Consider the following 17169-nt stretch of genomic DNA (forward strand, 5'->3'; position numbering starts at 1 on the left):
GAAATCAAACTGAAAGAAATGAAGAATTCAATAGGCCAAATAAAAAATACAGTGGAAAGAATTAACAACAGACACGGTGAAGCAGAAGAAAGAATATCTGAGCTAAAAGACATATCTTTGGAAATATCTCATTCAGACAAAAACAAAAATAATTTTAAATTAAAAATAGCATTCAAAATTTATGGGATACTACTAAACAATCCTAACATATGTGTCTTGGGAGTTCCTGAAGGTGTGGAGAGAGAGAATGAATTAAAAGGTCTATTAAGTAAATAACAACAGAAAACATCCCTAATTTGGAGAAAGACAGGGACATCCAACTACAGGAATCACACAGAATTCCTAATAGACGTGACCAGGAAAGATCTTCACCACAACACATTATAGTCAAACTTTCAGCAGTAAAACATAAAGAAAAGATTCTACAATATGTACCAGAGAAACACCAGATGATCTTCAGAGGATCTCAAATTAGACTGATAGCCAATTTCTCATCAGAAACCCTACAGGCTAGGAGAATGAAGAGATACAGTTCAAGTCCTAAAAGAAAAATACTGTCAACCCATAATACTATACCAAACAAAGATCTCAGTTATGAATGTAGGTGAAGCAAAGACCTTCCAAAACAAACAGAAACTGAAATTATTTTCACCATTTGTCCAGCCTTACAAATGATACTTAAGAATATGCTATACACAGAAACACAGAAAAATAGTCATCATTAGGAAAGAATGTGGAAACAGAAAAACCTAGTAAAAGTACCAAGAAAATCCAAAGAAAAACAATAGGAATACTCATGAAAAAAATGTCAGGATCAAGTCATTACTTACCAATAATAACCTTGAATGAAAAAGAACTAAACTCTACAATTAAAAAATACAGACTGGCTGAATGCATTAAAAAAACAAAACCCATTTATTTGCTCCCTACAAGAAACACACCTCACCAATAAAGATACACACAGAGTCAAGTTAAAGGATGGGAAAAGAAATTCCATGTTAAAAGAAAGCATAAACAAACAGAAAGCATATCAGACAAAACAGACTTTAGCACAAAAGTGGTTAAAAGAGACAAAAAAGGGCATTATATAATGATTAAGGGATCAATTCAACAGGAAGATGTGACTATAATAAATATATAAGCACTCAATGTCAGGGTGACTGGCTATTCAAAACAAGTGTTAATGGATCAAAAGAAAGACATATCAACCAATACAGTCATAATTGGAGACTTTAATACCCTATTGTCATCAATGGACAGATCTATTAGACAAAAAAATCCACAAAGAGGGGCACTGTGGCACAGCGGGTTAACGCCCTGCCCTGAAGCGTTGGCATTCCATGTGGGCGGCAGTTCTAGTCCTGGCTGCTCCTCTTCTGATCCAGCTCTCTGCTATGGCCTGGGATAGCAGCAGAAGATAGCCCAAGTCCTTAGGCCCTTGCACCCATGTGGGAGACCTGGAGGAAACTCCTGGCTCCTGGCTTCAGATCGGTGCAGCTCTGACCATTGAGGCCACCTAGGGAGTGACCCAGCAGATGGAAGACCTCTCTCTCTGTCTCTACCTCTCTCTATAACTCCCTCAAGTAAATAAAATAAATATTAAAATAAATAAATAAATGAAAATTAAATAAAATAAACAGTAGGATTCTAACCTCCCTTTCAAAAAAAAAAAAATCAACAAAGAAACAACACAGCTAACCTACACCACGGACCAAATGGACCTAATTAATATCTATAGAACATTCAGAACAAAATCCTGTCTTTTACAACAAAATGGATGCAACTGGAAATCATTATGCTTAGTAAAATAAGCCAACCCCAAAAAGATAAGTACCATGTATTTTCTTTGCTTTGTGACAGTTAATATAAAATACAAAAAAAAAAATGTGCAGGAGTGAAACAGACATTTTATGACTGTTGTTTTTAGCCCTTGTTTATACTCCTGTGAAACTGTGTTTACTTTTTACTCATTCAATATTATGGTGAGTGGTGAATTAACCTGTGATTATAGAGTGGACTGAAAGCATGTGTCTGAAAAAACAAAAGGAAAAAAGGAAAGAAGGGAGGGAGGGAGGGAGGAGGGAAGGAAGGAAGGAAGAAGGAGGGGGATGAGGGAAATAGAGGGGAAGGGATAGAAGTATGGATATCATCTTAGAATTGTAGCTATGAAATACATGAAATTTCTCTTTTGATTAATAAAACATTTAAGAAGAAAAAGAAAAAAATCACAGGGCTCGTATACATATTGCCCATACAGGACAGTATGGAGCCCCAAGGAGGCAGCAAAAGGGGTGGGAATCCTGAGGGGTTTGGCCTTTGAAAGGGAAAATTCTTTTCTAATCTCTTGAAAGCAGAGAATTAGCCAGGCAACACTTCTGGTTAATGGTGGCCCTAGGGAAGAAATGGAAGCACAGGCTTTACTAAAGGAGTCAGGCCTTCCCAGGCCCTCTGCCCACCAGTGTGGCCCAGGGGAACGACATGTGGCCAAGGAAGCACTCCAAACTGACAATAACCAAACTGGAAAAGTGAACTATTTAACAGAACTGTAACTCTGGGTATTTTTAAATACCCAAAGGGGACTAGAATGCCAATTGATTGCTACCATGTTAGTCATCTGCCTAGGAAGCATGACAATGAAATTAAAAGCCCACACATTGTCAGAGTTTGTGTTGAGGACTCAGGAAAATTACTCGAACAGCCTCAGCTTCATCTGCATAAAGACTCCTACTCTCCAGTGTTAATTAACATGAGTGCCTGGCACACACACATGAAATGAATACATATTAGTTCCTTTCCTAAGGGAAATGTGGATCAACTCAAAGGGTCACATTTCCAATTTCTAAATAAAAGTCACTGGGAAAATGCTTCCAAATGGCATACTTAAAAAATGGCTTTAAGAAAGAAAAGTTGGTGGAATAACTCAAATGGGAAATCATTCATTCAATAAATTCCATTATGCAACAACAACAACAACAAAAAAAACAGATCAATATCCCTTACAACCATAGATACAAAATTTTTTAACAAAAACTTTTATAAAGCAAAGATATAACAAAGATATAAACTTTTATAAAGCAAAGAATAATACATCATTGCCATCATCTGGTAATATAAGATTGGTTTAACATCCACCAGGTAAAGGGTATAAGTGAACTACTGAAACATGCAACATGAATGAATTTCCAATTAATTATGTACAATGATCTCAAATTAATTATGAAAGAAATTAAACAAAAATTAAAATTCTTATGATGCCATTCATGTAAAACTCTATAAAACTGTAACAAATATGCAGTGTCAGGAAGCAGAACAGGAGCCAGCAGTGCAGTTCAACAGGTTAAGTCACCATCTGTGATGCCAGCATCCCATATGACTACTGGTCCAAGTCTGGCTGCTCTGCTTCCAATCAGCTCTCTGCTAATGTACCAGGGAAAGTAGCAGAGGTGAGCCCAAGTACTTGGGCCCCTGCACCCATCCGGAAGAAGCTCCCAGCTCCTGGCTCCTGGCTTTGGCCCAGCCCCAACTGTGTGGCCATTTGGGGAGTGAACCAGCAGATGGAAGACCTCTCTCTCTATAACTCCACCTTTCAAACAAATAAATCTTTAAAATAAAAAAAACTTCAAACAGGACTTGTGATAGAAGAGAGGGGATGTATAATTTAAATACACATTTTACTGGAAATGTATTTCTACTGCAAGATAGAATAATCATTACCTTTTTTCTGTCTCCTTCATAAATTTTTGCTTCCTTAAAAGTCAGTAACAGATGCACATACATTTCATTGCGTTGATTTTCTAGTAACAAAAATAACTCATACATTACCTGGCCATTCTAATGTCTTTTTCTACCATTGCTTTCGCCAACTCAACATGAATATCCATGGGCTGCAATATATGCATAGATGATGGATGTTGAAATCGACATTTTTTCCAGTTTTCCTCTTTAAAAAAAATTTTAATATTAAATAACTTTTTAAATTATCAGATATTTTGTGGAAAAACTATGTTACTAGAAAACAGTCATTCAGTGAACACCAATTTTTACAAGTTAAATAATCTATATTTTTAAGTACAGGTTTACAGGAGATATAAAAATTCTGAATATGTGAAGAATGTTCATATGCTATCATCTCGCATTTCAAAACAAACAGGAGGAAAAACCCAACAAGTTAATGTTTGGATTCCAGAAAAAGTAATCAAAGTGGGTGGTGACAATGAGAAGAAGGGGAAAAAAATAGAAGGAAAAAAGGGCATTTATGAGATTCCTAACTGAAATAATTAGAAAAGCTTAGCACACAATTCCAAACTAAAAATGACTTGCAACAAGCAATATTTTATGTTAAAAATGTGTGATAATCACTTTCCTCTAGACAAAAAAAAAAAAAAAATGTCCCAAAGACAGAATTTTCCAATGGCTAACAGATCTTTATTGATGACAATAAATGAAAATCTTCAATCATTTATAATTCAAAAAATTATTCTTAAGTACATACAAAAGAAAAAGGTAGCTTTAATGGTCTGTGTAAGTACTTCCCTTCCAGGAATTCACAGACTCCTAATGTTACTGGCTAATGCTCTGAGCAGCTCAAAATTCTTTATTATGATTTGTATGTACTTCAAAACCCTAAAGCTTCCAAAGCACCTACTGCTTTTCAAAGCTATCTTTTAGGTTTTTCAGTTATGAGCCAAAAAAGAAATACAGCCACCAAGTATCCTGAACTGGTGCAGATGGGTCTCAAAGTGTGTAAGGGTCACCCTTACTTGATTCTAATGCTAAGATCTCCACCCCAGGAGGAGCTTACACCTTTCTACCATGTGACATACATAAAGGCATGTTTCCAAACCTCGCCTGGGTGAGCGTGTGTCCACCCCTACACGTGATGGAAAACACTTCTGTTGCACATCCATTTTCCCCTAAAATAAGAAACCAGTGTCTCTACGCTGGAGAGTCATAGCTTTGGAAGGGATTCCTGATGGTCTCCTTATCATTGCAAATAAAGTATTTGGTGTGACAAATGCTTCTGACTGACATTTTTATTTCTACTCAGGAAAAAAGCAAATAATTCTGGTTCAATGACATTACATTTTAATACATCTCATCACTTCTACTAGACTATAAATTTTACACTTTCCACCAGAAACCTATCACAAAGTGATAAACTCAAGAACATTTAATTAACACTTAATGCTTCAAAAACCTAAAGAGGTAAAAAGAACTAAAAATCTTTACTTAAGCAATAAAAACACCAAAGCTTTGAGAAGGTAATTAAACTAATTACCTTCAAGGTTTTAAGGTTGTATCTACTGGTTGAATATTCCATACCCTAAATACTTAGGACCAGAATTATTAACAATTTTCGTATTTTCTTGAAATTTGGAATATTTTTCATAAAAATAATGATAACTTTGCAATGGGACATATATCAAGATGAAATTTAATTATGTTTTAAATACACTTTATACACATAGCCTGAAGGCTATTCTACATAATAATTTCAGGGCACTTGCATTTTAACTAAGATGTGTCAAATGAGGTAATCTGTGGAATTTTCTATGTTGTAGCATCTTATCAGGCCTCAAAAACTTTTAGTTTTTTGGATCACTTCAGATTTTTGGTTTTCAGATTAGGGAAGCTCAATCTGACTTATCTGTAGATGTATATTTCATAGATATCTACAAATGGACGAGATATAATGTTGCTGAAACAAAGAATAGACTAGTAAGAATAAAATATTTAACAACAAATGTAGCAAGGAAAACAGCACTGAAACATTCCAAAAGCACTGGGACAGAGGAAACTGAACCAAATGCAACTTCCATTTTGTGTTCTGCATAGTTTTAGTCACATCACAAAAATGCAGACCGTAAACAGACTTAATCTCAATGGTGCTATGTACTGTTAAAACGAATAGCCAAATTTTTATTTCTATTTGAAATTGTGACAGTGATTTTGCACTAATAGGTTCTTCTTTGGTACTTGTAAGTAAACAATAGAATATGTGTGCGAAATGGTTGTCAGAGTTGATATACATGCACATACACACAAACACATCCATCACCAAATACATTCAACGTAAGTCCAAGATGCTAAAAGTTGAGAAGTGGTTTACCTGCTCGTGCAAAGAGTAGTTGCACACTCTTTATTTCAACATCAAATTTGTCATATGCTTTATCCATTATTTCTTCCAGAGATGAATTAGTAGTCTTCTGTAAACCTTGATCTTTGCTGTTGAGCTGAAGTGGAGAAAAAAATTTTAATTTTTTTCACAGTATAAAATTCATACATTGGGGCTGGCACTTTGGCGCAGTGGGTTAACACCCTGGCCTGAAGCGCTGGCATCCCATATGTGTGCCGGTTGGAGACCTGGATGCTCTACTTCCAATCCAGCTCTCTGCTGTGGCCTGGGAAAGCATCAGAAAATGGCCCAAGTCCTTGGGCCCCTGCACCCATGTGGGAGACCTGGAAAAAGCCCCTGGGCTTAACCCACTGTGCCACAATGCCAGCCCCCTGCATAATTTATTGATACTTATCTGCAAATACTTCATGAGTAATACAGTATTTCAGTATATATCTCTATGGAGTACTAAGTGTTCAACACATTTTCATTAACTAAGAGACCAGTTAAACAGCTGTACATCTCAAAAAGCAACTCTTCTTCCTGGATCTCAGCAGTTACTGCCACTAAGAGCTCAGCTACCTAGCAGCCACCCTATATCCATCAACCAGGAATATCAGGGTTGGCACCTTCTTCCCATTATATCACAAGAATAGTCAGGCCACTTAGAATTTAGCTCCAAACTCTTCTATTTGTCCATACCCCACAGAAACAAGGATTAATTCAGGACAATTTTTTTTTTCAAATCTTTACCTTTCCATGGAAGTCTGGATTCCTTAAAATTCTAAAACTCCTAAATTTAGGAGTTTTTTTTTTATTCCACTTAGACACCAACAATAGTTGAACAAATATTCATTCAAATGTGTATAATTTCTTATTGTCAAAATATACATGCAACAAATAACACTGCATAACTAAATCATGAAAACTAGGAATGCTCCTCTCCAATTAGGAAAAGACAGACGGAATCCAAACTTTGACATCAAATCACATATTAGCAGAAAAATTCTAGTTTTCCTTTGTTTTAATAACCATGACATATATAAAAAAAACACTCTAAGGTAGGGTTGACAAAAAGGTAAGAAAAATTAGTGTAGGTTTGATTTAATTGAATTCTGAGAACAAAACAGAAAGCTAACACATAACTAGCTACCAAGCTGATCAAAGATGAGCAGAGAAAAATGTGCACATGCCTACCCGAAATGTACCAAAATCTAAAATGAGAAGATCTGACTTTTCGTGATGGAAACCAGTCTGTGGAACTATTAGATAAGAAGGCTTCAGATTTATTCTTAAATCAAGAACTTTTCGAGTTTCAATAATATGTGTAAGTCCTAAAGGCAAAGAAATAATGAAAAATTAGACGGTCAATCTGAATACATAATCAGATAACTAGAGTAGGAAAAGAGCTTTACTTAGAAAACATCATAGAGAAATGTCATTTCCAATTCTCAATTCAATGTGCAAGATGAAAACTTCAGTTAATGCACAACAATCACATCATAGCACAGTACAGTAAATCCAACAGAGCTAGTATTTTATACAAGAACAGTTTATAGATTTCTTGATTAAACAACAAAACAACATAATGAGTAGTTTGAGTTTACAGGCCATGTTATATAAAAAAAGTATCTTAAAAATCAGATTTGCACAAAGTTCAGTGAACAATTTTTTTAAGAACTGAAATGAAAGGATGTTTTCTGCCTCAAGCCCATTCAGAGACATAGGCTTCTGAATCTAATTTCATGCAGAACCATCTGAGCCTCACAGTATTCTTGTCTCACAAGTATGTTTGACTTTAAGTAAGCCATGTCCACTGTTTAGTAAAGCCTGAGTTTAAGACAAAGAAAAACTGCAATCTATACTATAAAATGCAATGTTTACATCAGAACATACAAAATTTTTACATTAGAACATATAAAATTTTTGCTTATGTAGACATACAAATTCTTTACCTGTAGCTGTTCTCTCTTTAATTTCTTCTAACTTCATCAATGTAGCTGATGTTATTTGCTCAAGATCCAACCCTTTATTTGACTGAAAGAATTCAACCACTGCATTGATGGTTTTCTGTAAAATAATTTTAAAACACAATCATGTTACAGATAGTATTTCAATATCACAAATTTTAAGGTGTCACCTCAATTCTAAAGAGCTGTGGATTTTAACTAAGGGACTCCAAAGATTCTCTGTCCCGTTGCACCTCCCTCTACAATCAAAGAGGACTTAGAGAAAAAATAGCCCTAGCAAGCTTACTGGACTTGCTTTACCTGCTAAGCCACAGTATCAGCCCCTGCAAGAAAACTCACCTGAAGAGTAAATCAATGTGAAATATGAAAGAGAAGAAATAATAGAGCCCCATGTAAGAAGTATAAGATGGTTTTAATAAAGATTCACTTTTTCTTGGCACTTACAGCATCATAGATGACTTCCACAGGCTGAGACTGAACAATCAGCGTCTGGTCAGCAGGACTATTCTCTGGGTTGGTTTCAAATTCAATTTTAAGCAAGGATGACGCAGTATCACCAATAGAAGCCACAAGTGATGGTATAATGTTTTGCTGTCTCAGACCTGTTATATACCAGTGTTCTAATTTTGCTTCCACCCTATAGTCCAATAATGAAAAAATAAGTCATATAAATAAGATCTTTTGCAATTCTTAGGCAAAATAGCAATTCTCTGTAAAAAACTCATTGAGAGCAAGGACTATGCCCATTACCCAGAGCTGAAATTTAATCTCCTTAGCCTGGCATTCAATTACCCACACAAGCTGTTTCTATTGCTTTATTGTTATTAACTTCTCATCATCCACATCAAAAACCCACTGCAGCCAATTCTAGAACACTAGAGAAGTTCTGATCACCACTGTCTGTAACATGGATAAACTCATCTCCCTCCATAATTCCAAGGCCCTCCACACCCTCCCACTTCATCCCTACCTTGCTTACTCTTCTCCATTCAGATAGCCTAAGCTTTCTCCTAGCTCACATTTCTATTGCACAACTGAGCCTACACAGAATCAACCATGAGGCTTTTAATTTGCAACTAATGTACTACACTGCTATTGAACTATTAACTTTTTATACACCTTCTTTCATCAACCATAACAAAAACTTGAAAATAAAATCCTACTATACCTATGCATGGCTTTTTAAAATATTAAGCCTATAAATGAAGTAGTAGCCATTAAATATTTGTAAAGGGAAGGTGAGAGGGTAGAACAAATGATGAGCTTCCCATATAGCGCCAAAACGAAATACAAGAAAATATAAAGAGATTACCTTGCCATACACAAAGAAATGAAAAAAGATAATTTAATAATTAGTTTTTTCATGCCAAATAACATTCCAGATTTTCTGACTTGAAATCATAACTAGAAATAAAAACTGAAATCAGTTTTTCAAAACTTACCTAAGGGCTTGTGCTCCTGGTCGCTGAGATACTTGGGTACCCAAACCAATTATCTGAATTTTTAGTATTTCTGGAACATTTCTGTTTTCTCTGATTGTAACAGAGGTGCTTACCAACTTGAGGGTCATTATATGAGCAACATACTAAACATAAAGAATGAATGAAAGCTGTTATTCATTGAAACAATTATTAAAAAATCTCCTTATTGGAACCTGTTGAACTTCAAAGTGAATGAGCAACTAGAACATGGTAGATTCTGGCATCCATATACTAACTTTAAGTGAAGAACACCAGAACATACAATATGAAATAGCCTACCAAAATAGGCCATTTATAAATGTTCTAAAAATCCATTTCTCTTAAAGGTAATAACAATGAAACAATCACAAATCATTGGTGGCATAAAAATTCATGATGATAGTTTTCATTTAAGCAAACAAAGCACTTCAGACCAATTCTCTAGCTGTGGAAAAAGAAATCATGGGGGAAGGTACCAGCAACATGTCTAACAAGAAAGATTTCATGTCTAAAATATAAAAAGAGTTCTTATGAACCAAGAACAACAAGAAAGAATCTAATAATGAAGAAGAAACTCAAAGGCCACTTCACAAAAGAGGATACCTAACAGCCAATAAATACATTAAATGTACAAAACACCTTTAGTCATCCAGGAAATGTAAATTAAAATCATAACGAACTACTGTACGGTATACCACCATTTAGGATGGCTGAAATTTAAAGACTGATGATGTCAAATGTTAGTGAGTAGGTACAGCAACAAGAATCTCCACATACCACTCACAGAAATTTTTCCACACTGGGAAACTCTTTAATAGAATATGATATTAAATATATACTCTGACCCATCAAGCCTATTCCTAAGTACACGCTGAACAGAAAAATCTTACATATGCACATAAAAAGACACTTACAAGAAATTCAATGCAGCATATCCACAATAACCACAAACTAGAAACAACACAAATGCTCAGCAACCAAAGTATGATTAAGCTGCGATAGCTTTCAGATGACAGAATTGTATACAGCCATGAAAATGAGGCAAACAAGCCAGCGTACAGGTCTCACATCAACACAGACAGACACGGAAGAACACAGACCCTATGAGTCTACTTATACAAAGATTACAAAAATACAAAACAAAATACTTATGCTGTTAGAAAAAAAAAAAAAAAAAAGAAGGAAACCAAAGAAATAAGTACTAGAAAGATCATTTTAACACTTACCTTTCCAGAAGCAATAACAGGGAAGCACAGGGCCTTCTACTGTGATAGCAACATTCTAAATTTTAACCTTGATAGTAACTATATAATTTTTTTTCCTTTTGATCAATCAAATGAGCAGTACATTTTTGTTCTACTCAAGTTATAGTTCAAAGTTAGGAAAAATTTATAACAAATATTTTTAAGATCCAATTTATCATTATAAGAAGTACTTTTCATAAAATTAATCTTATATTAACTAAAGCAACCAAATCTAAAACTGAAGACAGTATTCTAAACAGGAGAGCCTACCTGAAAGCATTTAACAATTAAAAAGTGAAATATAAACTAATGATAATTCAGTTATGTTAGCTACTCAAAAAAAAAAAAAGAGTAATTTATTTAACCTTATTCAAGATAATACAGTAAACTGAGACAAAATACCTATAAAAGCTACCTCAATAATTACCTGCTTAGGTAAAGTTAAGTTGTGGGTACTCTCACTATATCCAATAGCAGTGAAGAGTTTATCTTTTTCCTCTTGAGTCATAAGGTCATCAATAGCTACAAAAAATAGACAATATTTCGAGAAATGAGTTTCTTAATTTTTTACATGACAATGGAAAAAACAAACTAAACAAGCATTTTAAAATCAAGAGTCATAAATGCTTAAGCCAACGCAGCCCAGTAATTTCCTCTAACATACTGCTTTGACTTGTTAAAACAAGCATTGCATCTTTGCTTACTTGTCGATAAAATGCAGAGATACTATTAAGCAAATTCAGTTCTCTCATAAGGATTTTATAATTCCCTATTTTTTAAGATTGATTTATTTATTTTGCATAACAGTTACAGACAGTAAGAGATGGAGACAGAGAGATCTATCTGCTGACTCACTCCCCATATGGCTAAAACACAGGGGGCTGGACCAGTTCAAAGCCAGGAGCCAGAAGCCAGGCACTTCATCTAGGTCTCTCACTTGGGTAGCATGGCCCAAGAACTTGGGCCATTCATCGCTGCCTTCCCAAGAGCATTAGCAAGGAACTGGATTGGAAATGGAGCAGCTGGGATTCAAACCAACTCTCATATGGGATGCCAGCATTGCAGGAAGCAGCTTAACCATTGTGCCACAACACTGGTCCCATTTGCTAAACATTTTAAAATTTAAATGAAACTTGTAAATAAATTCATGTAAAAGGTAACAATAAGGAATGCTTAAATGTTGAGATATCTAAACATTTACATCTAAAATGTAAACATTTTAAATTTTATATAATTTTTCAAGAAAATCTGTTTTATTTTAGTTAAATACAGAAACGGTCCAGTCTACATATTCACTACACTGAACTAACTTTATTTCAAAAGTATTATTTAAAACATTCAACTGACAGGCTGCGGCATAATTACTGTTTTTTTTAACACTGTACAATAAGTGATCTGACTTGGAACTTACTTTCAGGAATCAATGACTCTTCATCTTTTTGCTTAGACTCCTTCTTACCCCAAAACCCACTAAACCAGCCTCCACGTTTCTCCCCCGTGTCAGCAGACTTTTTCCTTAATTTCTGCCCCGACCGAATCACCTGAAAAATAAAAAATTTGAGAAACAATAGCCTCTTCATTTTCAAGTGTAGCCAGTGAAAACAATGATTATTTTTTTTTATTTTTTTTTTTATATTTGACAGGCAGAGTGGACAGTGAGAGAGAGAGAGAGACAGAGAGAAAGGTCTTCCTTTTGCCATTGGTTCACCCTCCAATGGCCGCCGCGGCCAGCGCGCTGTGGCCGGTGCATCACGCTGATCCGAAGGCAGGAGGCAGGTGTTTCTCCTGGTCTCCCATGCGGGTGCAGGGCCCAAGCATTTGGGCCATCCTCCACTGCACTCCCGGGCCATAGCAGAGAGCTGGCCTGGAAGAGGGACTAGAACCGGTGAGCCGGCGCCACAGGCGGAGGATTAGCCTATTGAGCCACTGCGCTGGCCATTTTTTTAAAAACAGTCATGAAATGGGTTCCTCCTGAAATCAGGCTCACAACATGTTTCTGTGATAATTTACTTCGCACACCAACTGAAAACATTTTGATGAGGCTGCATTTTACCAGCAATATCATTAAGATTTCAATTTTTTCCCAAGGAATAGAATTTTCAAAATTTTAAGTAAAGCCGCCATCAGAACACTAAGAAGTTTATGACATGAAAAGCCCCCTGAAAGGAAGATGCTTCCACACCCAACAAGTATTAGTTCAAAACAACTAGACATCAGAATTCAAACATATTTCTTTTTTGCTTAACTACGGGCATGGTGAGGGAAGGAAACATACAGTAAAAAAAACTCACTGAATTTTATTTTGTTCTCTTTTCTCAACAAATCCTGACTTGATTTTCAATTGTTCCTTATCTTTGCCCACTTTCAGTAAAATATTGGTGGATAACCAAAAAAGAAGAAAACAGAGAAAGAGAAAAAAGGAAATAAGATTCTATGTCCTCCTCAGTCACTCAATCAAGTAAATCTTAATACTTTTCCCACTCAGAATTTAAAACATTTTAAGTCAATGGTAAACTGATAACAAATAAAAACCACTGTGTGTAAAAAAAACTAAAATAATCTAAAGGAGAAGTTAAAAGAGTTGAATCCTATACCAAAGACTGATTCATGAATGTAAAGGCAAAGCATGTGGAAAATGTTAAACCTCTGTCACAAACCAGGCGTGAGTGCATACATTCAAGCCCTGTTCAACTTTACAAAGCGAACCTCACACATCAGCTACCATGGATACCCCAAGCTCGGCGGCATTCAATTGTTGCTGCACAAAAAAATCATCAAGAAGCTTTTTGAACAATGGCAGATGCCAAAAGCCCACCACACTCCAATTAAATCAAATTCTGAGGGATTGGGTTTCAGGATCAGTATTTTTTAAAAGCTCGCAAGTGTTCTCCAGAACCACTGAGATGACAAGGAAGGTTTCCTTCAACAGCTGCACACATTTTCAAGCAGGAAGTTTAACTACTCAACAGGATCACAAGTAGATGAAAGTGAGCTGTTCTGGAAAAAGACACCCAATTAAATGTCTATCATCTCAGTTTTTTAAGTGGCCAAGAATCTATAACCAATTCTTTTAAGGAAAATGCAAGCAGAGACTGCAAGCTTAAAGCACTCTTACATATTCTGTCTTAAACAGATGGATATTTGAAGAGTTCTTTATAAATCTAAACACAGAAATAACTATAAGGTATTTGAATATTTTATAAACATCTTTTTAAGTAAACTGATAGTTGTTTTAGTAGAGCATTACCATCCTTTTATTCTCCACAAAGATTTAACTCTACAACAACACACAAGATGTATTTTTAAACTTGAAGGAAGAACATTTTTATTTTGGAAAAGTTAATCACCAAGTACTGAAAACAGTATTTCCTATCAAGATAATGTGTTCACAAACTCCCCACACTCAATCTTCCCCCTCCCAAATCTCTACTTAAAAAAAAAAGTAGAGGGAAAAAAGATAAAGATGCTATTAGTATTGAAATCTTGGATAAAAGTAGATCAGCATGCTATAAATTTCAAGGAACTTCAAAGTAACTCAAAACGTAAACAAAATTAACAGAGAAAAGCAGAAATGAATTAACAAACACAAGTAAAAACATTAATTTTAAACAATGACAAGGGCTATGAAGAAAATAAATAGAAGACAGTATTTTTCTAAAGCTTCCCTATAAACTGACAATTTACCATTTAAAAAAATACAAATTGTTATTTAAAAATATGAGAGGCAGGCATCTGGCAAAGCAATTAAGATACCATTTGTGATATCTACATCACATACTGGGATGCCTGGATTTGAATCCCAGCCCTCTTTCTAATTCCAGCTTCCTGATAATGTATACTGCAGAAAGCAGCAGATGATAGCTTATGACTTGTGTCCCTGCCACCCTGGAAGGAAAGGAGATTGAATTCCAGGCTTCTGCATTTTGGAATGGCCCAGCGCTGGATCCTGCAGGCACTGGAGGAGTGAACCAGTAGTGGGAACACCTCTCTCCTTCTGCCTTTCAAGCAAAATATAAACAAATATATAAATGGCAGCAGGAGCAGCAGTTTGGCCCACCACTTCACTTAAGACACTAATTGGGACACCTGAGTCCTGTATAAACAGATTTGTCTACTGATTCCAGCTTCCTGCTAATACACATACTGGGAAGCAGTAGTTGATAGTCCAAGTAGTTGAGTTTCTGCCACAATGTAGGAGACCTGGATTGAGTATCTAGTTCTTGCTTCATCCTTGTTCATCCCCAGCTACTGAAGATATTTGAGTAGCAAATCTAACTCTCAAATACATAAAAAAATTTAAAACATGAGAGCAATCATAGAACCATACATTACAAAGTACCGATGTCAAATTATTGGTTTTGGTATTAGACTATAATTATGTAAGATGTCATCATTGGGGGAAACTGGGTGAAGGGTACCCAGAACCTCTATAAACTATCTTTGCAGCTTCCTGTGAACTTATAATTATCCCAAAGTACTACATATGAGACCACAAATAAATGAAAAGATACATATTATCTTGTAAACTCAAACTGATCTTGCTCATCAGCTTACAGATGGAGTGAGGCTTTCTTAGCCAATGAAGACAGCTTGGATTGAGCTCAGTGTGCTCTGGATTTAAGTGAGTGTGCACTGAGTAAGATGGCACCAGGCTACTTGGATAGAACTGAAGGAAGGGCACTCAGGGTGGACAGAAGCTGCCAGATCGAAATTTGACCTAAGATCCTGGAAGTTACACATTTCAGGGCAAACCCCTAGCCTGGTTCTAAGTAGATCTAGAGAGCGCTACAGATTAAGTCTCAATCACATGAGCTGGAAACACCCAGGGGACCAAGTACCTGAGGCACGTTTAATTGTTGACAAAGATCCTAACACAGGTGACTAGCTCTTGCCAACAAAAACAACAGAGCCAAAAAATGCAAGTCATAGAACACGGGCATGCACTTGAAGAGGAAGCCTGTAATCTCAAGTAACACCTGGAACCACTGCTTCCTCCCTGTGGAACCAAGAAGACCTCAACACCGAACCCCTTCAGATAGGATGGGAATATCTGCAGCTAAAGCCCTCTGATCAGAAGTTGCCTTGCTAGTTCTCCCACACACCAGCTGGTCCGCCCCTGCCCAGGAGGTCTGCCCTAGATCACAGAACTGGAAGACAGAATAAGCCTGCCTCTTCTCTCCTTGCTTGGTGACCTCACAACAATAAAGCATTTCTTTTCTGCGAGCATAAGAAGGGGAGCCCTTGGTCAGTACGAAATCTCCTATGAAAACAGAGGCAGATCCCTTTCACTTCTTCCCAAATACCCTGCTGTTGCCTGCACTTACTTCCCTGTCCAGCTAAAAGCCCCAAACTAACTTCAGACTATCCTTTCCCTGTATTTAAAACTCTGGTGCTATGCACTTTTCATTACAAGGAAAAAACATTCATCTTGGATGAATCTAATTGCTTTTTCTTTAATCCTTCCTTCTTTGTCTACTGTATCTAATAATTAATCTTTCTTCAATTTTTAAACTACTGTAACTGGTACTAAGAATACATAACTAATCTGAAGTGACAAAAATTAGGGAGGAGTAAAACAATGTTTCCTCCAATGACTCATTCCAGTGACTATTTGATAAGAACAATGCACAGCAGTAGCAAATACTTTTCAAAATATTCATACTCTCTGATGCAACAACCTTGAAGAAACTGTCCTTAAGAAAATAAGAGAGGGGCCGGCGCCGTGGCTCACTTGGTTAACCCTCTGCCTGTGGCGCTGGCCAGGTTCTAGTCCTGGTTGCTCCTCTTCCAGTCCAGCTCTTTGCTGTGGCTCAGAAAGGCAGTGGAGGATGGCCCAAGTGCTTGGGCTCCTGCACCCACATGGAAGACCAGGAGGAAGCACCTGGCTCCTCGCTTCGGACCGGCGTAGCTCCAGCCATAGCAGCCATTTGGGGGGGTGAACCAATGGAAGGAAGACCTTTCTCTCTCTCTCTCTCTCTCTCTCTCACTGTCTAACTCTGTCAAATAAATAAATATTAAAAAAAAAAAAGAAAAGAAGAGAAAAAAACATAGGGATAAGACTATTTATTGTAGTGCCACTTATGATTAAATACAGTAACCAGGGGAAAATAGGCAAATTTTGGCATATGCATAGAACAAATATTATCTAGTTAGTTATTTATTTAATTTTTTAAGATTTATTTTTATTATTTATTTGAAAGTTAGAGTTATATATAGAGAGAAGGAGAGGCAGAGAGAGAGGGGTGGGTCTTCCATCTGCTGGTACACTCCCTAGATGGCTGCAATGGCTGGAGCTGCGCTGATTCGAAGCCAGGAGCCAGGAGATTCTTCCGGGTCTTCCACAAGGGTACAGGCACCCAAGGACTGGGACCATCTTCTAC

The 17169-nt window shown here is 36.4% G+C and overlaps 1 protein-coding gene across 5 annotated transcripts in view; it reads right to left on the reverse strand.

The window, feature by feature from the left end:
- The window catches only part of VPS13C (vacuolar protein sorting 13 homolog C), a 207616-nt gene that overhangs the window by 138058 nt on the left and 52389 nt on the right, over nucleotides 1-17169 (reverse strand). For all 5 annotated transcript variants that reach the window (XR_007910408.3, XM_051822342.3, XM_051822343.3 and 2 more), the window contains 8 exons: nucleotides 12201-12330; nucleotides 11217-11311; nucleotides 9528-9670; nucleotides 8530-8722; nucleotides 8071-8185; nucleotides 7313-7449; nucleotides 6110-6233; nucleotides 3823-3940 (listed from right to left, as the gene is read on the reverse strand). Coding sequence is in view for 4 of the 5 variants with exons in the window: in XM_051822342.3 (XP_051678302.3) it covers nucleotides 3823-3940; nucleotides 6110-6233; nucleotides 7313-7449; nucleotides 8071-8185; nucleotides 8530-8722; nucleotides 9528-9670; nucleotides 11217-11311; nucleotides 12201-12330 (1055 nt within the window). In the remaining variant the exon portion in view is untranslated. The remainder of the gene's footprint in view (nucleotides 1-3822; nucleotides 3941-6109; nucleotides 6234-7312; nucleotides 7450-8070; nucleotides 8186-8529; nucleotides 8723-9527; nucleotides 9671-11216; nucleotides 11312-12200; nucleotides 12331-17169) is intronic.

This window comes from Oryctolagus cuniculus, chromosome 12 (genome assembly GCF_051225735.1).
Source record: "Oryctolagus cuniculus isolate XC-2025 breed Fujian yellow rabbit chromosome 12, ASM5122573v1, whole genome shotgun sequence".
In the NCBI taxonomy this organism is placed as follows: Eukaryota; Metazoa; Chordata; class Mammalia; order Lagomorpha; family Leporidae; genus Oryctolagus; species Oryctolagus cuniculus.